The 25,530-nt window shown below is 44.4% G+C and overlaps 1 protein-coding gene across 5 annotated transcripts in view; it reads right to left on the bottom strand.

Annotated features, from left to right (window-relative positions):
- Positions 1-12,752: 12,752 nt before the first annotated feature.
- The window catches only part of ZFHX3 (zinc finger homeobox 3), a 692,957-nt gene continuing 680,179 nt past the window's right edge, over positions 12,753-25,530 (bottom strand). For all 5 annotated transcript variants that reach the window (XM_083165485.1, XM_083165486.1, XM_083165484.1 and 2 more), the window contains 3 exons: positions 23,097-23,202; positions 17,473-22,947; positions 12,753-15,710 (listed from right to left, as the gene is read on the bottom strand). In XM_083165485.1, coding sequence (XP_083021611.1) covers positions 14,173-15,710; positions 17,473-22,947; positions 23,097-23,202 — 7,119 coding nt within the window. In that variant the 3' untranslated portion in view covers positions 12,753-14,172. The remainder of the gene's footprint in view (positions 15,711-17,472; positions 22,948-23,096; positions 23,203-25,530) is intronic.

The raw sequence follows: 25,530 nt of genomic DNA, 5'->3' as shown, positions 1-25,530 counted from the left end.
GGCACTAGGGGGAAGGGTTAGGCTGCAGGAGGGAAGGTTAGGCACTAGGGGGAGGTTTAGGCTGCAGGAGGGGAAGTTTGGTACTAGGGGGAGGGTTAGGCTGCAGGAGGGGAGGTTAGGCACTAGTGGGAAGGGTTAGGCTGCAGTAGGGAAGGTTAGGCACTAGGGGGAAGGGTTAGGCTGCAGGAGGGAAGGTTAGGCACTAGGGGGAAGGGTTAGGCTGCAGGAGGGAATATTAGGCACTAGGGGGAAGGTTTAGGCTGCAGGAGGGGAAGTTAGGCACTAGGGGGAGGGTTAGGCTGCAGGAGGGGAGGTTAGGCACTAGGGGGAGGGTTAGGCTGCAGGAGGGAAGGTTAGGCACTAGGGGAGGGTTAGGCTGCAGGAGGGGAAGTTAGGCACTAGGGGGAGGGTTAGGCTGCAGGAGGGGAGGTTAGGCACTAGTGGGAAGGTTTAGGCTGCAGGAGGGGAAGTTAGGCACTAGTGGGAAGGGTTAGGCTGCAGGAGGGGAGGTTAGGCACTAGGGGGAGGGTTAGGCTGCAGGAGGGGAGGTTAGGCACTAAGGGTAAGGTTTAGGCTGCAGGAGGGGAGGTTAGGCACTAGGTGGAGGGTTAGGCACTAGGGGGAAGGTTAGGCACTAGGGGGAAGATTAGGCACTAGGGGGAAGGTTTAGGCTGCAGGAGGGGAGGTTAGGCACTAGGATGCCCGCAGGAGCTGTCGGATCAGGGAAATCACTACTAAACCACATTAACATTTTGTCAACATTTTATTCGTCATCAGTGTTGACATGATAAATGTAAACAAAATATACCTAACCCCTCGGAGAACAACATCAGCAGCAGTGAGATAAAGGAGGTGGTCTTAAAGCCATAAAAGGCTTGACCTGGAAGCCCTTGTGCACATATGGAAGTATTGTGGCTCCATATATTCCTGTATGCCTCCTCGCTGTCTGAACATATATATAGTGTTCTCAGGAACACTGGTTCTGTCCATAAAACCGCGGCCTCTAGTGTTTCAGAAATTTGTACGATGAAAACTTGGTCATTTGTCCGTTATTAAACTTGGCATTAGTTTATACAGTAGAACTCTGTTTATTGAATAAAGATTGGACTTTTCTGGTCTTCGATTCCCCTCAGCACTTACACAATGCGCTATACTCTGAACAACGGGTTCTTAAAATGAAATGTTGCAGATTCTCTGCAGGGACGTCCCTTGGTAAACAATAGGCATCGCATTAACTTGGCATATACCTATTTCAGAAAGGGAATTTAAAAAGGAATTAAACAAAATGTGAATGTTTATAAGTTGTAGTAGACAAAACTTTTCTGCATAATATGGCTGACGAAACTCCACAAGGCCAAAAGCCGTTTCGTACACAGAAGTTTTACAATGGATGGGACGGACATGGCCCGCCAGCCATCCTTTCCAGTGATAACATCTGGCTCCAACCCGGCGGCTGGGCCGTGACCGTCCTGTGTGAAAGGACACAATGCTGTCCATTGTTAACTACTGTGTACGGCACGGCTTCTGGCCGTGAGGAGTTTCAGCCAGGACCATGTGAAATAGCCCTAATGCCGGGCATGCACTTGGCTGATATATCTGCTGGATAGTTGCTAAATTCTAGTGGGCTAAAGGATCTTCAATGCCCAGTGGGAGGAGCAAGGCTGGGGGGCTTGCTCTTTCACTATTCACGCGACCACTGGTTGCTCTGCTTCGCTCACCACCGTGCCCGGAGCGTGGTGAGTGAAGCAAGCCCGCGAGGGTCCATTTTAGTCCACTTGTTCTGAACCTTGCTCCTCCTCTCTCCACCCCCTCGCCTCCCCTGTTACGTCACTAGGTCCCTTAGCCCACTTCAATTTAGACCTAACCATATCTGCTGACCCACTGCCAAGCAGAACGAGGTAGCATACACACTTCCTGATTGGCTGCTTGATGTGCCTGTGCTGATCAAAACTGGGCATTTGAGTTTACTGGCCCACTGATGGGTCAGCCACTGGCCACCCCTGCAGCTAATGTACAGGCGGTCAGTGGGTCCCTTATACACACACATCCAGATGCACCGATATATCTGAAGATGCATTGGTTGGGCTGCAGGACTAACACAAAATGTTATTGAACATCTTCTATATACACACCCAAGTTCCGCAAATTATATATCATCTATTCTATTAATATATCGGTCAGTGTGTATCCAGCCTAAGTCACGTTTCATATTTTGTCGCAATTGACAGAGGTTTTCAGGACTGCGCAAGCGCCAGAGAGCAGCAATGCACATGGATCTAAAGGGGGCAATTCAGACTCACTCAATGCGGGACAAATCCACTGCCCTGGTAGAAGTTTGTGGTTTGTGCATGCATGAATAAATATTCACATGTGCAAACCCCTGGAGCGCACACCTTCAGCGAGTTTCACAATGGCCAGGGCATTCGCTCAGTGATGGGAAGATAGGGGGCGGCCATAGAGGGCACCCACAGCTCTCGCACAAAGAAGTCCGGGTGGGGGGCATGGGGGGGGCAGCGAGACGGGCAATTTGCATATGAGAATTTGAGAATGCTAATTGCCCGATGATGCAGGGGGTGAGTCAGCGGATGTCAGCTGCCCGCCCTGTCCTCCAGTGGAGCGGTAGGCATGCTGCACAGTGTGACCTCTGCCATCAGATCACACCTTGCGCAGCCGCACGCCGGGATCAGAAGCAGCGTCTGAGCTGGGCTCCCAGTGCTGCCCGGCATTAGATTTGCGCATGCACAGGGCAATCCCGGGATTAGAGGATTCAAATCCCAGTGATTTTAGGCCCAAATGCTGGGATGATAGGCCACCCTACACAGGAGGCCTGAACTGTTGGTAGATCTCAGGAACCGGTTTGGCTACTCCTGTTCTAGATTCATCCCAGTGAGAAATTGGGACAACTCTCTGGACAGTACACCTTTATCCAGGGGATTTCTCAGAGCCTCTGTGGAACACTCCTTCTTACAGACAAGTCTGGCCCAATAGTTAGAACATTTTCCTTTCTTATCAACGGATGACCTCCTTGATATGATACTGTATTCTATTAATACTGAAACTTCTATTGAAGATAATTTTTTGCCGCATGACCAGAACCACCAATACCAGTCCAATGGCCAACCACAGTACCGCTGTTTCCAGCACAGCATTGAGAATCACCAGTACCAGCCCTTTGCCCAGTTGCAGCACTGCTGTACCCAGCATAGAGTTTAGAACCACCATTACCAACCAAGTGTGCAACTGCAGTACCGCTGTTCCTAGTACAGCCCCCCCGAACCAACAGTATTAGCCCAGCGTCCAGCCATAGTACCAATGTTTCCAGCACAGCATCCAAAGTCACTGGTACCAGTCCAGTGTCCAGCCACAGTACCACTGAAACCAGCACGGTGTCCAGAACCACATATATCGGTTATAGTTCACTAGGTCACCAGCATGTTGGTTGACATTCATTAGGTCGACATGAGTCTAGGTCGACAGGCAAATGGTGGACATGTTTTTTTTTTTTTTTTATTGTCCCGAATGTCAAAATGTAGCACTGCTGCGCTCGCCATGCTTCGGGCACTATATTATTCTCCCACCACGCCCCAGTGGATGGCAGGTCATGAAATACCGCCTGTCGGCACATGTCGACTAAAAAAAGTAATGTAAAAACCTCATGTCGACATAATGAACCTGTCGACCTTCTTGCATGTCGACCTAGACTCATGTCGACCTACATGCTGGTGACCCAATGACAGTATCCCCATGTATCAGGTCATTGTCCAGCTGCAGTACCGATGACTGGGTCTAGTGTAAAGGGTTAACAGTCAAAAGTTCGACAGTGTCTAGGATGACACCAAGTGGTCAACATAGACAAAAGGTCAACACAAACCAAAGGTAAACATAGAAATGAGCAACACATGAAAAGGTCAACATGTTTTCAAAGGTTTTTTTTTTCATGTCAATTTGTAGGTTTCAGCCCCTGTACCCCAAATGAATGTAATACTTTGCTCGCCATGCATATCCGCCATATGCATACCTACCAGTGGTGGCTCCAGAGGAGGGACTGCAGCATACCTACCAGTGGTGGCTCCAGAGGAGGGACTGCAGCATACCTACCAGAGGTGGCTCCAGAGGAGGGACTGCAGCATACCTACCAGTGGTGGCTCCAGAGGAGGGACTGCAGCATACCTACCAGTGGTGGCTCCAGAGGAGGGACTGCAGCATGGTTCTGAATTCAAATAGGGAAGCGAACAAGAGGTTGCATAATAAAGAGAATGTTCTGCTACACATATCATCTGTATCCTACATTTGAGAGTACACATTTTTGATATTGTTCAGGACATTTGGGGGACTCAAAAACACCTGAGTGGTGATTATATCATTACAAAAATTTGCACTCTGAAGTCAAAGTTTTTAATAGCTAAGAGATTTTTATATGTACCTTCAGGTACAACATTATATTCAGACTATGCCAATACCAATAATTAGGCCAGATGCCCTGGACCCATTGCACTCAATTTTTATTTTGAGCTCCACTAGTCCCTTTAAGATTAAATACATTTATTCTTCTTTATAGCCCATTGAATATGATGCAATATGGTCTAATAGTGCCCATACACTATGCGATCTGGGCCCGATTTCACCCGCTTCTGGTGGATCGGGCCGTAAAATTGGCCCAAATCGCAAGCGAATGACGTCCGATGCGTGGTCCCGTCATCATCGGATGAGAGACAGAGATCATATATGCTGCAAATACAATAAATGTTATGTGCAGACATCAGCGGCACATTGTGGGTGCTTTTAAGCACCCATGATGTATCAAAATCCAATGCAGGGCAGGGGAATGCAAAGAGCCAGGCATTTCCCCAGGAGTTGCATGTGATAAATAACACGCGATGTGCAAAATCATGTGTGAGCCCTCCTGGGGAGCTGCCAGCGAAATCAGATCCATCTAATGTATGGGTGCCATTACATTGCAACTAAATTGGAGATGGATATTTCACAGGTTACCTCAGCCAAAATGTAACTAAACATATGGACAAACCATTTAAAACTCTCCATTCGGCCATGCTACAAGAAGTGCACTTAAAAACATTGCATTGTGCATATATTTCTCAATCACCATAACATGTGGGATTGTGGTAGACTTTGCAATCCACAAATTTTCTAACGGGAACTTGCAAGGGTGTAAGGCTGACCTAGTACCCTTTTTAACTATATGTAACAATGGCAAAAAGGGTGATTTGCATTGCTGGACTACTCCTTCCCCTCCTTTCTTGTCTGCAGTTGCTATATAGATAGAAGGGTGACACTTCCAGAAATTAAAACCAGAGTTCAACGTTTCTATAAAAAGTGGGGAATATATATTATGTACTTGGATTCTACTACAATATTTATAAAATATTTGAAGGTACAACCTGGTTTTTGCATCGTTCTTTAATGATTTAAGATATCGCATCGGGAATAGTTTGTATAAATATAAAAATGATCGCCTGTAGATAGAGGATGCAAAGTATTTTTTTTTTTATGTTGTAGCTCTTCAGTGTCTTGTTCTACATCATTTATATACATACATACTAAACGCCAGAATAATTTGGAAACGGTGAATACTGGATTAGGGAGATGGGCAGAAGAATTTCAATGATGTCCTTAAAATATCATTTCAAGTAACACCGAATGGGCTTTGGGATATTCAGGATACCTCGTTGACCTCAGCTTTATCCAGAGGCAAAAAATTACTCTTAAAAAAAAAAAAAACACCCCACATTTTATCACAATGGGTTTCTTCAGATACTTTTTCTTTACCACTATTGATGCCGATCAAGTACCATTTTAATTTCATATGGATTGGCTGAAAACTTCCATTAATAAAGATGAAAGCGTAGAGAAGTGTATGATTACTTGGTACCCATGTATGATAACTCTTGAGAGTTCTGTTACAAGATATTATTTGTTCAGCAGTAATCACTGACTTTGTGGTACAATTTAGTGTTAACTTGAGGAAATATTCAATTTTGACAGTATATTTTCCATAAAAATGGTATTGGTTTGTGTTTTGCTGGCTTTGTTGACATGTGTGCGTCTTGCAATCCCGTAATTAAACAAAATAAATAAAAAATGTATGCTAACTTTGCTCTTCTTTGTTGATGTTTATTGCTGATATGTATCTTTATATGCATGTTTTGTATAATTAAAATAAAACAAATAATTGTAATATTTGTGCAGTTCTATAACAAAAAAAAAATATTAAAAAAGATACCGCTTTGGTTCTTATTTTTGAGAGAGGGTGGGTGGATTATTAATGTTGTTGTTGACTTGATTTATGATATTTTTTATGGCAAAACTTTCTTTTGTGAGCAGACCGCTATGGTTCCATATATTGTATTATTTTGTATGCAATTGACATTATTATCACAAAATAAGAGGGGCAAGGAATGGTGAATCTTAGTGTTCTTTGTAACAGTTTTTTTAAAGCAAAATATTTGGAGCCTCTTTTTAGGGACCCCCCCCCCCCTCAATGTGTAGATGGCTTCGAAGAATGGGGGTTTCCTTTCACCAGGGCATGGATAGATGGAGGTCAGTTAGAGCCCTCGGGTTAGAAGCAGTTAACTCTATGCGATTCAGTGCTTGAAGAGATCAAAATGCAATTTGGAAATGGGGAAGGGTAAAAGACTGGTCTAGAAATGAAGAGAGTCTTGCAGTCCTACTTCGATGCTCCATTTTCCCTTACAGAATGCCTCAGTGATGTCTATTCAGAAGGGTTGAAACTGCTAATTCAGAGTATTCCACTGAAGTTCATGACCTTGCCTGGCTCTTTTTGCATGGGAGACCTTATAAAAAGGAAACTTAAAATGTTAAGTGCTGATGATAGTGATTGTCCACATGTGAAATGCAAAAAGATAGGAGACCATGGACAACTTTTTGGTTTACGTGTTCCTTTAGCATAATAATAGTTTATAAGACTGTATCATGTGCTCTGGATAGCCCCTGTCTTTCAGGGCTGAGTTACCAAGAACGAGCTTACAGCACATTCACAGAGTGTGGGAATTTTGAGGTGCGCACAATTTCTATAGTTAGCTTAGCCACTAATTTTCACACTTAAAATCCACAAGTGTCAACGAGAGGATAAATCTCTCTATAGGGAGGTGGTAGAATACATAAAGGTGAAGGTAATGATAGATTTGGAAAGGAGACATTGTCAGCTGGGGTTGTTTGTGGCACCAGTTGAAGCCTCCTTAGTGGGTGTCAGATAACGACCTTCTTTATACTTGTTCTTCTATCCTTCCACAGGTAAAATATCATAAAGTTGCAAAAAAAAACTTTGGTACTTGTTTCCTAGCACAGCGCCAGCGGTTTTTATCTTAAGCATCGGGACCAAAACAATCGCGTCCATCGCATCGCATGCGATAGACGTGATTTTTACTTTGGAATCAGTGTAAAATGTTAATTGAGACCATTTTACCATTGGGCCCAATGTTAAAAGCCCCCGAAATGGTCCCCCATTGTCAACGCCACCCCACGATGAACGCCAACCCAAAGTGTGGCGAGTGCAGCGAGCCCGCGAGGGGCAGCGGTACGCGTCCTCCGACCTTTTCATACCCCCACTATCCACGTTGGCGTGGAGTTGATTTTCTATAGTGTGGCAAGCGCAGCGAGCCACCGAGCCCGAAGCGAGGCGAGCCCCGCAAGGGGACGCGCATTACTTCACAGGTATTACGTGTCCCCTCGCGGGGCTCGCCACACTAAATAAATCAACTCCATGCCGACGTGGATAGTGGGGGTATAAAAAAGGTCGGAAGACGCGTACCGCTGCGCTCGCCACGCTTCGGGTTGGCGTCAATAGTGGGGTGGCATACAATAAAAAATGGGGTCTGGGGGCCATTTAACACTATACCCTATGTAAAATCGCGTTTATCACGGCATGCGATGGACGCGATCAACGCAATTTTAACAGACAGGTAATTTAACATAGATTCCTATGTAATATCGCGTTGCTCGCGTCGGTCGCATCGCATGCCATTATAATGGCATGTGATGGACGCCATCAACGCGATTTTCCCTTTGCCAGCAATAAAGGCTGGTAATTGACAGAAAATCGCATCCATCGCGTACCTTAAATTAAATTATGCGTTTAACCCTGACGGGCGCCGTGCTAGGAAACAAGTACCAAAACTTTCACGCTGAGCAATTTTTTATTTTTTTTTGTCTAATATTGGTGATGGTAAGGATGGAAGGAGGGGAGTGGTTGGCTGAACGATAAAGAGTCTTCTGGAAAAGGATGAAGCGTAGGAATTTTTGAATGTTATAGTTTAAGCCGAAGGTGGAAACAAAGGGGGGGATGAAAGAAGGAAGGTGAGAGAGTAAATGTGGTGGTGTGAATGAAGAATGGATGCAGCAAGTTGGGAATGTCTTTATTGTGGGATGAGAGGAGTGTGTTTGGGAGTGGGGATAGATGAATATTGTTGGGTATGCTTGATTGAGGACAAATCCTGAAAGGTTTAAAAGGATCAGGTGGTAGAAAGGTGGTATTAGGCTAACAGAGGGACAGAGGTAGGGATCAGGAATAAATGTTAAGGTGAATAATAAATGTATTATGTAAGTTTGATCATTTTTTTAGATGAAAGGGTAAAATATTTTTATGTATTTTTTTTTACATTTAATACTGTTGCTCTAAGGGCGATGTAAGGCTCCTTGGCACCCTACACAAGACTTCAGTCTACTCCCCCTGACTCCACTTAATCCAATTACATATTTTATGTTCTAACCCCAAATTACCTAGTGTCATTAATAACCTTTTATGAAGCACCGTAGCAAAATCAAGTATAAACAGATTTCCCTAAATCCAGCCCCCTACCAACTTCCTCATAGAAGCTAATTATATTAGTCTGACATGATCTACTTTTGATGAACCCATGTTTAGCCTTACTTACTACTTCCTCCTGTTCTAAGAAATTTTGGATACTATTTCTTATTATTCCTTCTAATATTTTCCCCACAATGGATGTAAGGCTGACCGGTCTATACATTTTCAGGGTTAGTTTTCTTTTTCCATATTGGTACTATGTTAGCTATGCACCAATCCCTAGATACCATCCCTGAGTATAGTGATTCATCGAATATCAGATATAAGATATAATAGTAGTGCTATGACAGAACTCAATTATTTTAGTATCCTAGGGTGTATTTCCTCTGGGCCAGGAGATTTGTTACTATTTAGGTTCTGTAATCTATAATCTATTTTTGACTATGTCCTCACTCAAACATACAGTTTGGGAGCAAACAAGAGCTGAGCATTTAATCTGTGGGATACTCTGAAGATTCTTCCCTTGTAAATACCGAAGCACAAAATTAATTGACTAATTCCACTTTCTCTTTTCCTTCTATTACCAGGGTACCCTGCTTATTTTTTAGTGGGCCAATATTTTCTTTCCTTAACTGTTTCCCATTTATATAACTAGAATTTTTGGGGATTAGATTTGCTATCTACGGCTATTTTTTTTCAGTCTCAAATGTAGCCATCTTGATTGTATTTTTTTGTATTTTTTAATTTCTTATTACATTCTATATATATGCGGCAAATGATTTGGGTGTCCCACCTTGTTTAAACGCTTTTTTTAGCTATTTAAAATTTGACTTTGCTGTTGAACCACAAAGGTTTACTTCTGAAATTTTTTCTTTTATCTACCCTAGGAATACATTTATCAGTGCCCTTCAGTAGTATTGTTTTAAAAGTTTGCCACCTTTTAGTAGTATCCATACCACTATATAATTCCTTCCAGTTTATATACTTTAAGGACTCCTCAAATTTACCAAAGTTTGCTTTTCTGAAATTTAAGGACCTAGTTGCTCCAATATATTTAAATTTGGTAAAATTTGAAATCAAATGGTCATATTGTGATCACTGTTCCCCAATATCTCCCTTATGGTTAGGTTAGTAAGAATGTCCCAATTGTTCCCCCATAATAATAATGTCACCTAAGCTGTCCGCTTTTCCCACCTGTAGCAAGAGGTCTTTTTCCTCCTTTGTATTTATGTTGGGAGGCTTATACCATGTTCCTACTATACATTTTTTAGCCCCTTTAATATTACCTGTGATTTCTACCCATATTGATTCTACTGACTTCCATTGTGCTATTGTATAGGACTTCCCTTATGTATGGTTTTAAGGATGGTTTAACATATAAACATACCCCCCTCCCCTTTTACCTAATTTTTTTTTCTAAACATACTATAGCCTTCTATGTTAGCCTTCCACTCATGTGATTCATGCCACCAAGTTTCGGTAATACCTTGGAGATCAAAATCTTCCTCCAAAACTAGGGTCTCTAGTTCCCACATTTTACCAGTTAAACTTCTAGCATTCAGATAAAGGCATTCAGGTCTCGTTTTTCCTTTGCCCTTGTCATGTTACCTGTTACAGTTGCAGAAGGTTCTTGAAATGATAAATCAGTATCATGGACAATATTTGTATTTGGCGGTGTGTCTCTCATTCACCTTTCGTATACCTTGTTCCCTTCTTCCGCCCTTCCCCTTGCTTCCTCCACAATGTAGCTGTATTTGCCCTCTATTCTACACTCATTTATTGGTTTAGTGTTTCTTACTATACCCTCCCCCCACCCGCCTAGTTTAAAATCTCCTCAAGCCTTCCCACCATTCTACCTCCGAGCACCCCTGCCCTCATTCAGGTGCATTCCATTGTGGCAAGAGAGATGGCGCCTGACCGAGAAGTCTGCCCAGTTTTCTAGGAACTAAAATCCCTCCCCTCCTGCACCAATCTTTGAGCCACATGTTAAACCTCCCTAATCTCCCTCTGTGTCCCTGGGCTAGCTCATGGCACAGGCAATATTTCATGGATGATTACCTTAGATGTCCTCACCCTAAGTTTATTGCCTAGATCTCTAAAGTCCTTTTTGAGGACATCTCATCTACCACTGACTTTGTCATTGGTGCCAACATACACTAAGACCACTGGGTCTTCCCTAGCCCCTCCCAATAATCTGTCCACCCGGTCCGCGATAGGATGTACCTGAGCACGCAGGAGACAGACTGTACACCTATCGCGGTCCCGATAACAGATTGCCCTATCAACTTTCCCAATAATTGAATCCACTACCACCACTATCTGCCAATGGAACTCGACGATAACAGGATGATTGTTGATTATGCGCTTCCTCCTGACCCTACTGCAGGAAAGCCTCTGGTTCACATGTATCAATTAATTTTGTAAATACAACAGCCTGATCACAATCATTGCTATCTGTGGACTATGACACAACCGGACCTGCAGGCACTTTCCTTTGGAAGGCTCCTCATTTGTTCACATGGTCTGCTCATACAATATTCCTTTGCATTGCTCGATTCAGAGATGGACGCAAACCCGGCACTGTAATCAGTGAATTTCCACACAAATCCAGGAGGCTGCGGCATTTCCGCACAGCCGCTGTGTCCACATTCGCAGCTGTGGTGGCATTAGTGTAAATTTCTGGTTCAGGCATACAATCGTATCCCGATAGATTGTAAGCTTGCAGCAGGGTCCTCTTACCTCCAAGTCTGTCTGTTGTTACCCAGTTTGTTTTATCTGTTTACAATTCTAAAGCGAATGGAATCTGCTGCGCTATATAAGAAACTGTAAATATATCAATGTACAGTTCTTCTGTATTCATTATCCTGAGCAAATTTACATATATAACACACAGCTGTGCATAATGAAGCGGGTTGGTATTTTAAATTGACAGACATTCTGCTGCAAGTGATTCACCCATAAGCTCTTAGTTGTATGAATCTCATACTTGCTGCATGGATAACCTCAGTGGATTAAATACTGTCGTGTGCACTCTACATTCAAGAAAACTCTGCAGTACCAATCCTTGGGGATTGCTTCACCGGAACCAGAAAGTTTGTTACCAAAGTAAGTACATAACCAGCAATTCACAACAGGCTGTTGGCAGCCGACTAACAGCCCAGCAGGCCTTCCCAGTGACTCCCATCTCTAAGCTCTTGATCAGACTTATTTTGTATAGTCATAAACCAGAGAGCATAAGACAGAACGGAGTTTAAGAGTAATATGCAGGTTGTTTACAAAAACTTTCATACATTTTTGATAAGGCCCAAAACTAGGATTTTCATCACCCAAGCCAAGGCAGTAATTTGGCACGGCTCCTTCTCCCCCGTCCCCTGCATGCACATATGCGTATCACTTCCACAACCTGTGTCAAGCAAATTATGGGTATCACTCCCCTAGTGGCGATGCAGGAAATCCGTTGTTCCACCCTGTTAGAACTGAAAACATACCATGCAAGTCAGTGGCTGAAAATATCTGAAACCTCATTAGCTGGTATGTATTATTGGATTTCCTTAACGACTGATTTGTTTATTTTTTTAATGGAATGAGAAGAACTCAGAGCCACAGGTTCTACGATGCTTTAACCACCGATTTTATGCCCACATACTTGAATAGGTTCAGCGTGGCAGCTTCCATTGCACAAGGATATGTACCAGTAATTTGTGAAAAGTGCATAAACCATAAGGAAGAGCATTCTCAAGCAAAGAGTGAGGTACGTGGTGGCCTTTTTTCCCCATCACCTGTACACCTTAATATGATCTTGAATGCATGATCACGCACACACCGTATAAATGCAGTGTAGCCCTCTAAAATTGGCCATTGTAAATATCTCAGCAGTGCCTCCGATGACCCGTAGGTGGCCCCATACAGTGCGCCAGACGTACAAACATTACAAGTCAAACAAAGCCTTCCGCGCCAACAAACAAGGGAGGCTTCTCTTTGGATTTTATTTAAAGCATCAGTTTTCATTCAAAAAGAAATTAAATGTGTGTGCACACGTCTGTGTGTGACAATGTATCTATGCATACATATACACACACACTCATGTATACATACACATACAAATGGTTATTTTTTTTTTACTTTTTTCTTTTTTAACAGAACAGACCTCTGTCTATTGACATGAAACAGAGTAAACAGGTAACACTGGGGTTGGGAAAAGTGTGCAGATTACAAACACCAAACAACAGGGAATATTACACCTTTATCAGCAAACCCTCTTTCCCCAAATCCTAACATCAGGTTTTGTCGCGTGTTAGCTCCTCGGGTCAGGGGGAAGTGCCTGTAACACGCTATGTACAGCACTGCTAATGCAGGCCATGAAGAGCTGTGTGCCCCTTGGGAAAATAAAATGCAAAAAAATTCATTAATTAGCAGTGAACGATCCCTGCTGGTAAGAGCTGAGTGATCTTAAAAATATATTAAAAAAAATATATATATAATAAAAAAACAAAAACAAAAAAAACAGGGAGACGGGAGCATTTTGGTTAAAGAGCTAAAGGTTAGGTTGGTTTACAATGTGGCAGGTGGGGCGAGCTGACCCACGACAATATGAGAAACGTCATTTGGACACAAAAAGTACACAAAAGGATCTCATCCACGTCTGAAAACTGTCTTGAATCAATGGCCTCATCTACAAGAAATACAGAAAGTCTGTTCATTACTCTTTAAAGTATATATATATATTTTTTCAGCTGTGGTTCCCGGATGTGGAAATTATAAAGTATGAATGCCACCCAACAATTTCTGTCCCATGGGAGGCAACTTTTTTTTTTCTCAACCCAGTCCTGAAACTTTTTCTGCCCGGTTAAGTTAGCAATTACTTAAAAAACAAAATAAAAACGAAAAAAAAAAAAAAATTACTGAACAAAATAAAGAAATAAAATAAAATAAATACATATATACACACATATATATCCCTATTCATATATATGTATATATAAAATTCCAAGACCAGAGTCAGAACACGGTGTGAACATTTGACCTGAGAATAACAATAATTCCATTGGTTTCTTCTTAACAAAGCCATCCTAAGTGAGCAGAGAAGGGCTGTCACCACTGGGTGACCAAACTCCACAAAAGGGGACAAAGAGGAGTTGGGCCTGGTTCCCTGTGTAAGGGGCCCATTGTGACAGTAGGTAGAGGGGAAGACAGGGCAGTGGGCAGGTGCAGGAATGAAGAAATTCATACCGGGGTAGGGAAGGGTTCCTCTGTTTTTTTTGGTTAGAAGCTTTGGAATTTGCAGTATTTGTTTGTGAAATTGGTTTGTTATTTATCTTTTTTTTATTATTTAAAATTCATATTTATTATTATTTTTCATCATCATCATCATCGTCCATCTCCGAAGTCTACAGTCGTAAAGAACCCACTCCCACAGCAGTTCGAGAGCCGTCCTCGTGACAGCTTGGGTTTTCAGGAGCGCCTACTGGACTTCCCACCCTGTCAGACTTTTGGCTGAGGTCCGAGTCAGACTCCTCAGAGAAACCATCTGTTGGAAAGGAGGTCGCAACCCCTGAGGTGCTGCACGGGCTTGAGGTAACTGTTGAGGATGAGGAGAGTGTTGGGAGAGGAGGAGGAGGAGGTTTTCTGGGGGTACTGTGAGACCAAGTCTTTGTGGAGGCATGAGGAGAAGCAGAGGGGGAAGGGGGTGATAGGCTGGCTTTGGAGTCAGCAGCAGACTGAGAGGTAGATGCGGTGTCAGGATTGGGGAAGCAGGCAGAGTGAGGTAATATACTAGGGTGCTCTTTGGCGTTTCTTGCTGTTCTTTTGATTGTTCTGTGTTTGTGCAAGGGTGACTCCAGGTGTTGACGCAGAGCATCGCCCCCACATAGAGTGGCCTCACAGCCTAAGCAGCGGTAGGAGCCACTGCTATCACCAGTGGGGACGCATGTCACAAACTCTTGCAGGTTCACCACAGATTGGCCAAAGAAGCAGAGGGACTTCAGGTGGCTGATAGCCGCCTCCTCGCTACTGAAGCTCAGCTCACACTTCCGGCAGACCAACTTGTACTGCACCTTTGGGACTATGAGTGGATCCAAGAGACAGTCCGCACCTTGGTTTTCCACTTCTTGCTGTTCAGGGGGCTTGTTGGAGTGCGATACCTCAAGGGCTGCGGGATTCTGTCCTTCCAGCTTTGGAGAGTCTTTGGCAGGGTCTTTGTCAGAAGGGGAAATTAGGGAAGGTGTAGGGGTTTGGCTTGCTTTGGGCTGTTGCTGCTGCAGTCTTTGATGATGGTGGTGGTGATGGTGGTGGTGATGTTGCTGCTGCTTTTGCTGCTGCATTTGGAGTTGCCGCTGCTGTTGCTGGAGGGCTTCCTGTAAGCTTTGCTGGTACTGCTGATACTGCTGAAGCAAAGAGCTTGGCGAAAGCCCCATCAAAGCTTGGGAGATAGCAGGGTTGTACGGTAACAGGCTTTCCATTCCGTACATTGGCTGCAGGTAACCACCTGGCAAAGTCCCAGGAATCTGAGCACTGTAGTATGGAGAGAAGCCAGGAACAAAGTAAGGAAGAAACTGACTAGTGAGAAGGGCGGATGGATCGGACGTCAGAGCTGCTTGCAAAGCCTGAAGCTGAGATGGATCCACCACATACTCCATGCCTGGCATTGAGCTAGAGGTGGACGCTGCATTTCCTCCTTTCTCTTTTTTGGGCACTGGAGAGGGATCCCCCTTGCCTTTCCCCCTTTCCTTCTCTTTCATCTTCTCATTGTCTTTTTCCTTCTGCAACTCTTGTGTCTGGAGCCCAGGAGATGAGTAAGTCTGTGATGGGGTCGTCGGACTTTGTGGTTTCGGGGGCTGTTTATTTGGTTGTCCAGAAGTGGGGAGGCCAGGGGAGGGAACTGTAGTGTTTGACACTCCCATCGCGTTGGATTTTGGAGAACTTAAAGCTAAAATGAGATCACAGAAAATGAAAATTGATTACAATATGAAGGCAGTGTTCATTTAATATCATTGTAGACAGAAACATTTTGTGCACACACACACACACACACACACACACACACACACACACAGATATATGCTGAAAGGTGGTCTAACATTGGTTGTTTGAACTTTAAAAACTATTGGAAGAAAAAAGGTCAGGGATCACAATGCTTTGCTTGGCTGTATGAAGAACAGAGCTGTTCATTTATATAATTTGGTCAGGAGAATCGTCTGCTTCCATTGGAGAAATGGTATAATAGAGCTCAGAAGACCTGCATTGCTTAGGTTCTTGCCTAAAAGAAATTGATTGACCAGGGAATGTAGCTCTAAAATGTGCCCATACACTACTGCCATGTATCGCAGCAGTGTATGGGCCATCCGACCCCCTTTTGCCGCCCAAGACAATCCCTGGCAGCAGGATCGCATGTGATACATTGCATGTGGTCCTTTCATATGTGATGTATCGCATCTGACCCAGCCGGCGGGAGGGGGGCCGACTCAGAGGCCGTACATGCAACAGGTCTGACCTTCGGCTCAGATCCAATGCTCACAGGGACGAGCATCAGACCCGGGGCGGTGGGAGACACATCAAGCACATCCAATTTAGGCTGATTTCCGTCAAGTTTGGGGGAAATCTGCCAAAATCGGACAAGTGTATAGGCGCCTTTAGAGATTACATCACTTCCAAGCAACCACTGAATGCCAGAAGACCCAGGTCCGGTATGACAACCACAGAATAACAAGGTTGGTCACCCATGTGTAGCCTCAGTTTCAACCGGTGCTTTGCAGTCTGGAATCCGAGCCAGGTTGAAGTCGCGATTGTGTGTGTGAAAGGGTTAATAGTTACCACAACCCGTGCTTCTTACTATTTTAGGGAAAGATCATCCTGCTTTACAATGGGAGACTAAAGATGTATTAAGCCTGGTGAAGTGAATAAGTGTGCGTTAATAATGCACCAGCCAATCAGCTCCTGACTGCCAAGTTACAGGCTGGGTTTGAAAAATGACAGGATTGGTTGTTGCATCATCACCAGACCCTTTTTTCACTTCTCCAGGCTTAACAAATCTGCCCCTATTTGAGACGGAAGACTTTCTTTTAACACTTTGACATATGTCAAACTGTTGACCCGGAAGGTGCAAAAAAATGAAAAAAATATAGAAGTTTTCAGTTGCACTGAAAACCAAGAGCCCAAACCTCATTCATTTTTCTGCCATGAATACAATAATATCAGGATTATATCAAAAATACTAAAAAGTTGACAAAATAAAGATATATAAAAAAAATATAACAATCAATTCTAATTACTTGATATTCTATGTTATAATTAAAGGAGGTAAAAACAAAACCCTGTATAAATAAATAATACTTATTTCTCTAATACAAGGTAACCACAGTGGGCTGGTATTTGCAAACTTCAATATAAGACCACTCCTAGAGGCCACATGATCAGACCAACTACTTAGTATTGCATAAATTGGGATCACCGAGGGCTATACTTTGTAAGTGGTGGCAAACTGGAGATAAAAAAATTTTTTACACTGACTTAGTACCGCTTAAAATCCACAGCTTCGGGGAATAATAATAATAAATATCTATTTATAAGAACTCTTGTATATGAATTGTAATGATTTGATATTTAAAAGTAGAATAGGACTCAGATATAGATATATGGCAGTTTCCTAATAACAAAACTTTTTCACTACCTGCCACTAATCTTGTGCTCACCTGTGTTAGTGGGAGGGAATCCTGGTAAAGATGGACTGCTGAGGCCAGGCAAAAGTACTGGAGAGATACCTTGGATAGCTGGGTAGGGTGTTGGAAGATTGAGTGCTTGTAAGGGAGGGTTATCAAACACACCCTGTTGTTGTGGAGTAAGACCCAGAACCTCATTGGCCTTTTTGATACGATCAATCTCTTGTTGGGCCATTAGCTGACGGACAGTGGCTGGATCAAAGTACTCTTTTTCCTTGTCCAACTGGCTTCCAATAGCATCCTTCACTTTGCAGATATGCTGTAGGGAGAAGATATGATCCCGTACAGACAGACGTGCGCTATATTTGATGCCACATAAAGTGCACTCTGTTTTGGGTCCCTCATAGTTCGTTTGGTTAATTCCGAAGTGCTTGGCCATGCTTAGTTTGGACTTCTTGTCCTTTGCCCGGGCATTCTGAAACCAGACCTGGACAACTCTCTTTGGCAGTCCGATATCATTACCTAGGACTTCACACTCCAGCATGGTTGGAGTTCTGTAATCATTGAAACAGGATTTGAGAACTTTCAGTTGAAGGTTTGTCATTTGTGTCCGAAACCGCTTTTGACCAGGACGGTCACTATCACCTGACTTGCCTGCTGAGCCACTTGCACCTGGGCTAGGAGAGCAAGGGTCTGCAAGACTGGAAGTTTCACTATAATCAATTATGCCTTCATTTTCATACTCTTTGCTGTAAAAACTTTGGGCAGGGCTGACCAATCCAGAAGACATTTGGTCCTCATACTCAGACATTGCCATCACAGCAGACTTTGGCATGCCTTCACTGGTTACGGATGCAGATTTGGTTTCAGCTATGTTACCCGTTGTACTGTCATTGTCTGCATTTCCTTCATCTCCTGTTGTGGTGTCAGTTATAGCAGTATTCACTGAGGAGCAGTCATCGTTATCCAACTTCGTCTGATCAAAACTCAAATTGACAGATGACATAGAAGGGCTTTCAAAGTCTTCCATTCCTTCAACTTTAATAGATGATGGACTGAGCAGCGTACGTGGAGAGAGATCCATGCATTTGCTCACCGGGGAAAGGGAAATACACTGTCCATCACTGCTACTTTGTGGTAAGTTATGAAAGGCAGTAGTGTCAAAAAAATCTCCTTTCAACTGGATCCCTCCGTCACAGTCGACGAGCATTGCTGATAAACTCATATTATAGCCAGCTCTCTTTGCCTCGTGCCAGTGACGGGACCGTATGTGAGCTTCTAGGGCAGTTTTTGCCTTAAACAGAGCTCTGCAAAACGGGCAACGTCTGTGAGCTTGTGCTGGGCCAACTGCCCTGAACTGCCCTTTTCTTTCCCGCGCCCGGGTGTTTTGAAACCAAACCTGGACTACTCTCTTCTTCAATCCTACCTCATGGGCAATATGATCCAGCATCTTGCGAGTTGGGTTAGAATCTAGCAGGTATTTCTGGTACAAAACCTCCAGCTGTTCTGGTGTAATTGTGGTTCGTAACCGCTTGTCCCTTTGAGGTTCATCTCCACCTGTCCCGCTGTCATTCTCCCCTGGACTTGCATTTGCCTTTTCTTCCAGCTTTCTCTTCAGGCTATTCATTGTGGAAGATTGTGTTGAAGGTGAAGTAGCTGATCCAGTTGGCATCTGAGAGAGTCCTCCAGACAGAAGCTGGCTTGCTATAAGTGGATTACTTGGGTCAAAAAGCATAAAGGACATATCCATTGGTCTATCTAAAAATTGTGGATGGATAAACTGATTTTGAGCACTAAGAAAATGGAGTTGCTGATGTTCCTGCCAATGTTCAAATGAGGGGAAAGCTAATTTGCACTGATCACATTGATAGGGAATTAGCTGAGGAGGCAAGCTGGTCAACTGCTGTGGAGTTGATGAGTGAAGAGGCTTCATAGAATGATGTGGAATCTGGGCTGCACTGGGGCTTGACTGAGTCATGGAACAGTGGGAGCTTTGTGGCTGTGTGGATGGAGATGAATGAGGTGGAAGTTTTTGTGGCGTCGCACTACCTTTTTGTTCCAAATGATCCGGTTGTGGAGTTTGTGACTGCGTGGACTGAGGCTGCTGCGGCTCTTGCTTTGGTTGTGGTTCTTGTGTTTGGTTTTGCTGTGTCCTTGGAAATTCAAAATGCTTTGGTTTTTCGTCATGGGTAGCCTCTGACTTTGAACTATACATTGCAGATTCTTCCATGTCTACCATATGTTGAGTTAAAAGCGCGCAGGCCGTGTTTGTAGAAGTTGAGGCTGCAGTACTAAAAGACTGAAACGGCATAGGTGTGCTACATGATGAACTAGAAGGAGTAAGTAAATCGGTGGCATCCATAGAGTCTTCATTTTGGCTGTACTCATGTAGATCTTCATCTTCATCTTTGTAGCATAGCTTTTTCTGATGCTTAATAAGGTCAAAGATCCGCTGAAAGACCAAATTACACTTTTTGCACTGGTAGTTTAGGTTACTTGTACGAATATACCGATCGTTGGTCAGTTCACGACGCTCACATTCCTTACCATCTCCTTGATTCTCATAGTTCTTTCGTGCTTTTTGGCGAGCATTCTGGAACCAGACTACAATGACGCGTGTAGGAAGGTTGAGGAGATTTGATAATTGTTCAAACTCATCATCTTTTGGATAAGCATTGGCATCAAAAAAATCCTGAAGAACTCGAAGCTGGTAGTCTGTAAAGCGTGTCCTGGAAGACCTCTTACTTCCCCAGTATTCATGCTTTTGAGGCTCGGGTGACGGAGGTCTGGAGTCCATTTTCAATTCTTCCAAACTAGTAATGGGTGGGTTATTAAAATTGTAAGGGGAATCTTTGTTTCGTTGACGCTCTTTAAAAAGGGTGTTTCTGAACCAGTGCTTAATAACTTTTTGGGGCAAACCAGACTTATCGGCCATTTCCTTGATCTGCTCCTCACTTGGGGAATTATTAATGTCAAAGTACTGTCGTAGTACTCTCAGTTGGTCATCGGTGATCCTAGTTCGTGGTCTTTTGTTCTGTTGTTGCAAGAGACTAGGATTTAGCTGATGTTGATACAGCTGGGCCAAGTCTGCAGAAAGTGTGTCTACTGACCCCAACTGAGGGGGCAGTTGGCCTGGCATTGATTGTAATGGCATGGTTTGCATCATGAGAGGTGAAAAAATAGGCAGCTCCATTGGCATAGAAAGTTGAGCTAATGACACAGAGGTTTGTGCTGGTGAAATGCTGGGTGGTGTAAGGGGTGGAGCAGAAGTAGGAACTGTTGGGGTAATAGCTGGCTGAGGAGTTGCTGGAGGTGGTGGTGGAGGTGGTGGTGGTGGAGGAGGTGGAGGAGGGGGTGCCTCTGGCGTTTGTGGCCGCAATGGATAAAGTTTCTCATAGTGATCTCTGTATTGCTTTGCAAACTGCTCAAGTTGCTTAAAGGGTAAATAACGTTGATGAACATGCTCCTGGTGGCTTTTTAAGATTAGGATATTAGAGAAAAGCTTCCCACAAGAGCTGCATTCCAGCTTCTCCAAGCAATCTGTCTGCTCACCCTTCCCATTCTTTTTCTGGGACTTCTGTTTATTTTCATTGTACTGAATTACAAGCTCAAACCCAAAATTTTCAAGTAAAGCTTTGGTGGCATTACCTCGAGCATCTGATGCAATACGAGGTGGAAACAAGAGACCTTCTGAACCTGACCCAGATGCAAGCTCTTTCTTTTCTTTACACTTCCCACCATCAGATACGGGTTCGTTACCTGCAGAAATTTCATCTGCTCTCTCCGAAAACTCCTTTTCCTTCTTCAGTTCCTTGAAATTCTCTTTCATATGTTTGTTCTTTTGTTCCGGTGGCTGCAGCAGTGAGGAGTGGGCTTCAGACATGCACATTTGTTGTTGTTGCTGGAGGAGATGTTGGTGGTGAGAGTGAGCATGCTGTGAAAGTTGTAGAGGATTCTTCATGTCTTCCATCAAACTGGAAGTACTTCCGGTTAAGGTCAGCGTGCTGCTCGTCATTGGCAAACTAACTTCTGGGTTGAACTGGAAATCTGTACTGGGGATATAAAAAGGAAACAACAGATGTTGCTGTTGCTGAAGCTGAAGTAATGTCTCTGTGGTCATGGGAAAGTGAGGGAGTAGAGTAGGGTTTAACAACTGGGACTGGAAGATGGCAGCTTGTTGCTGGAGCTCTTGTTGAAAATGGGCTTGCACTTGTGCCTGGGCTTGGGCAAATGACTGGGCTTGTTGTTGCTGTTGTTGTTGTTGCTGCTGCTGCTGCTGTTGTTGCTGCTGCTGCCGGGAAGCGATCATATCTGCCAACTTCTTGCGATTGACCTCTTTATGCTCAGGAGGACAAGAAATGCTCCCAGCTGTAATCAGGTTGTTTGCACCAGTGTTGACTACCTGTTCAATGGACGCTTGGCTCATGAAACTGGAGCTGATGGCAGGCGTTGCGGTGGTTGTGCAACTTGAAACTGTGACTACACTGCTACTGATGGGGTTTGATGTTGCTGTGGAAGTGGCAGTGGTTGCTGATGCACAGGAACTGCTGGCACTTACTCCGCTGCTACTACCACTGCCGCTTGCTGCTTCCAGTTTTGCCGCACGGGCCTTTGTTTGGTGTAGAACGGACCTCATGTGGATTTCTAGAGTGGAGCTCTGGCTATAGGCTACACTGCAGGTGTTGCATTTAAATGGTTTATTATCGGGGCTGCTGGTGGGCTCAGGCTGCCCACTAGTCGATTCTTGCAAAGCCCTTTTCAGTTTGTGCAGATGAGACACAGAATTGTAATGGACCAGCAGAATGTTCTTCTGTGTGAAGGACTCTTTGCATACAGTACACTTAAAGGGCCGGGAGGGATCTAAAAACTTCTCCATAGTAAAATTTGGGCCCTTACGGAAAGGAAGTGCTCGCTTGGGCTCAGAACCAGAGTCCTCCTGCACAGACCCAGAATCGCTTCCGGTAGGACTCTGCTTATCTTCTAGATCACTCTCATCCTCCTTTTCTTCATCCACCAACATGCTTTGGTCATCCGACATTGAAGACTCTCCGACATTCGTAATGTCTCCATTTACCAGAAGCCCACTGTACAGCTGCTGGATGTCTGCCTCGCTCAGTTCCAGGTGGCTGGTCTCCAGATGCTTCTTAAGAGCTTGGAATGTGCGGAAGCTCCTCTGGCAAAGACAGCACATGGTGGCAGCGCGGATCACATGGTACTGTGAGTGCAACTGGAGTTTTTCAATGGTCTTGAAAGCTAAACTGCACTGGTTGCAGCGATACTTGTAAACGTGGCGGTCGGAAACTGGCAGTTGAGGGCGTTTGTTGTGAATCTCGTTGAAATGCGTTTGCAGTGCAGCAGAGGTTTTGAAAACTTGGTTACATCCTTTCTTCCAACACAAGAATCCTGAATCTTCTCTTGCGGAATTATTGTCACTAGCCGCTCTCTGTTCCATAGTCAAATCCACTCCCTCGGGATTAGCTGAGCTCTTAGACGCTGCTTCAGCAGATTCTATAGAGGAGAAAAAAAATATATACATTAAAAAAAAATCAAATATAAAAAGTCAGTATAAATCATACGGATGAGTCCCTGATTTACCTCCTGATAGAGATTTCACTAAATTTCCAAAGCTTTTTGGATTTTACAAGCGTGTGGCCTACCTGAAAGCTTCTCTGTAGCTTCGGAAGCTGGCAGTGTTTTCTCCTGCTCCGGAGAACTGACTGGCAGGAACATACTGCTCGGCATGAGGATCTCGGGAGACGTTACCTGCAGGCAAGAAAAAGGATTTTAAAAGAAGTGTCCCAGTGACCATCCCAAACAAAGTCACTGAGAGTGTCCGCAGCTGCTCAATAGCCCCCTCATTACACCGGAGGTGGCTTGCTGTAATTATCAGGATGCACTAAAAGAGTAATCTTCTAATTAATATTTTTTCCTTTTGACAGAAACCAGACTTTGATCACAATGAGTGTTTTGTCACAGGCTGGGGGGTAGCCAATTACAGCGAAGGGCTGACAGACCCCCCCTCTTCCCCCCCCCCCCCCTTCATATACACACCTCCCTCTTTCCCCTCTTCCATCCTTAATCTACCAAACACATATTAACACCCCTAATTAATACAGGCTGCTGAAAAGAAAAGTGTGTGTGTGTGTGTGTGGGGGGGGGGGGCATTAGGCGATAGTAAAAACAAGGTGTTTTTTTAGGTGATAAATAGAAAGGTAAAACTCAAAAGGTGTGACTATAGGGACAGTTTCGGAAACCCTCCAAATCCAATTGGATGCAACTCTTTAGAAACATTTATTTCAAAGTTGACATAGAAGGGATAATAGAAAAACGAGGTTCGGACTACGTTCAACAGAAAATTCCCACCTCTGCCACAGCGGAGATGAGCGCAGTATAAATTGTGGCTATATTAAATTTTTAAAGTGACTTATTCCGCAGCTCCCCCTAATTATACATGCAAATGTACACATCGGATTAGGAGTCGGGATTTTTTTTTTCCCTGTAGAAATGATGTCGAGAAATGCAACTATTACGGTAATAAATGAATATCGCATATGCTAGGTTAACTTATGTTTTATGCAATAACATAATCAAACACGGGGAAACAAAAGCCTTCTCGTCTGATCTTCTATGTGAGGGCATTACAGGAAGAGGCACGCAGGATCACAAGCATGGATGCACTCTCATTTAAAGGCAAGGGGAGGAAGACGTGTCCGCTAAATCCCCCACACCCAGCGAGAGCAGAGCTGTATGCATAGGCTCCGAGAATTCCAGCTCCACAAGACAGCTCTATAATTGTTTTCATACACTTTAATTAGAAAACCTCGCCTGGCCTTGAATAATAAGAGAAAGACTTCTGTACTTGAAAGGTTGAAGTCAATCAAGTGTGAATGACGGCAGACGAGGAGGTGAGCGGGAGACGTTGTCTGCTCTCCACTTTAATCATCTTTCCTGATTGGAATTCTGGCAGGTTTTGAGAGGTCTAATGTATCTACTACCTTCTCTGTGCCTCATCTCTGAAAAAATGCCTCCCGCATCAAATATCAGGCGCCATTACGCAAACCGCAATCGCAGCGCCAGGCCTCCTATAGGACCGAGTGGCGATTTATAGCGGTGCACCCACAAAGAGCGCACCTGTAATGAAGCTCGTCTGTTCCCCAATACGCTCTTGGCCCTGGCTGCCGTGTGCTTAATCTCACTTGCCCTGCGTATCGTCCACACACAGCACGGGTCCTGCAACACCACACAGCTGCTTGGGCCAGATATGTAAATGCCATCATTAAGAGGAGCGCGCTGCGCTGCTCTGCGCCCACTGATCTCTGACTTGCGGGTCAGCAATGCAACGTGTCAGCTGGCTCGTAACTGGCTGCCCATCACGCAGGATAATTACATGCTAATTGTGTGAGGAAGCCCAGCTGACAGAACATGGCCACATTTTCAGAGGCTGTTTACACCATGCTTGCGTCGGAGAGGTGAAAGCCGGACTCGCGGGCCTGCCCTGTAACCCAGCTATTGCTCTATGCATATTGCAATAAAAAAAAGGTGGGGGGGGGTTCACTGAGTGTGAGCAGGAGACATGGAGAAAAGCGTCTGACAGTGAGAGGAGAGCTAAGGACACAGACAAAGAGAAAGAGGAAAGAGGTCAGGGCAGGGGGGGGGGGGAGCCCTTCTGACTGTCAGCGAGGTCCAACATGCAAATCCCACACGTAGACAGACTGCATATTTCCATTACAAAGAGCGCAAAGGTTGGAGAGAAAAACTCGTTAGCAAGGGGAGGATATTAAGGTCACTTTGCATTTACACCACCTAATTGGCAAACATGAGCCGAGCGGCTTTCACTTAAGGTCCCAGCAATTGTGTGCAGCAAACGACAGCGCAGACAAACACCGGAGGGGAAGAAGGGGAGGGGGGCGGTAGAAGGCCGAGAGACGAGCAAGAAACGGCACATGGTTAAATGAGAGCGCAGGATATCGTCAGGATAACGTGGTTGGCGCGTGTGAAGATCTACGGGGCGTAGGAGCAGCGGCGGTCTGGTCAGTGGAGTGATGTGACCGCTTGCGAGTCTCCGTGAGGACGGAGTGCATGCCTGGCGTA

This window comes from Crinia signifera, chromosome 11 (assembly GCF_055691185.1).
Source record: "Crinia signifera chromosome 11, ASM5569118v1, whole genome shotgun sequence".
NCBI lineage: Eukaryota > Metazoa > Chordata > Amphibia > Anura > Myobatrachidae > Crinia > Crinia signifera.
This window is presented reverse-complemented; position numbering and strand designations above follow the sequence as displayed.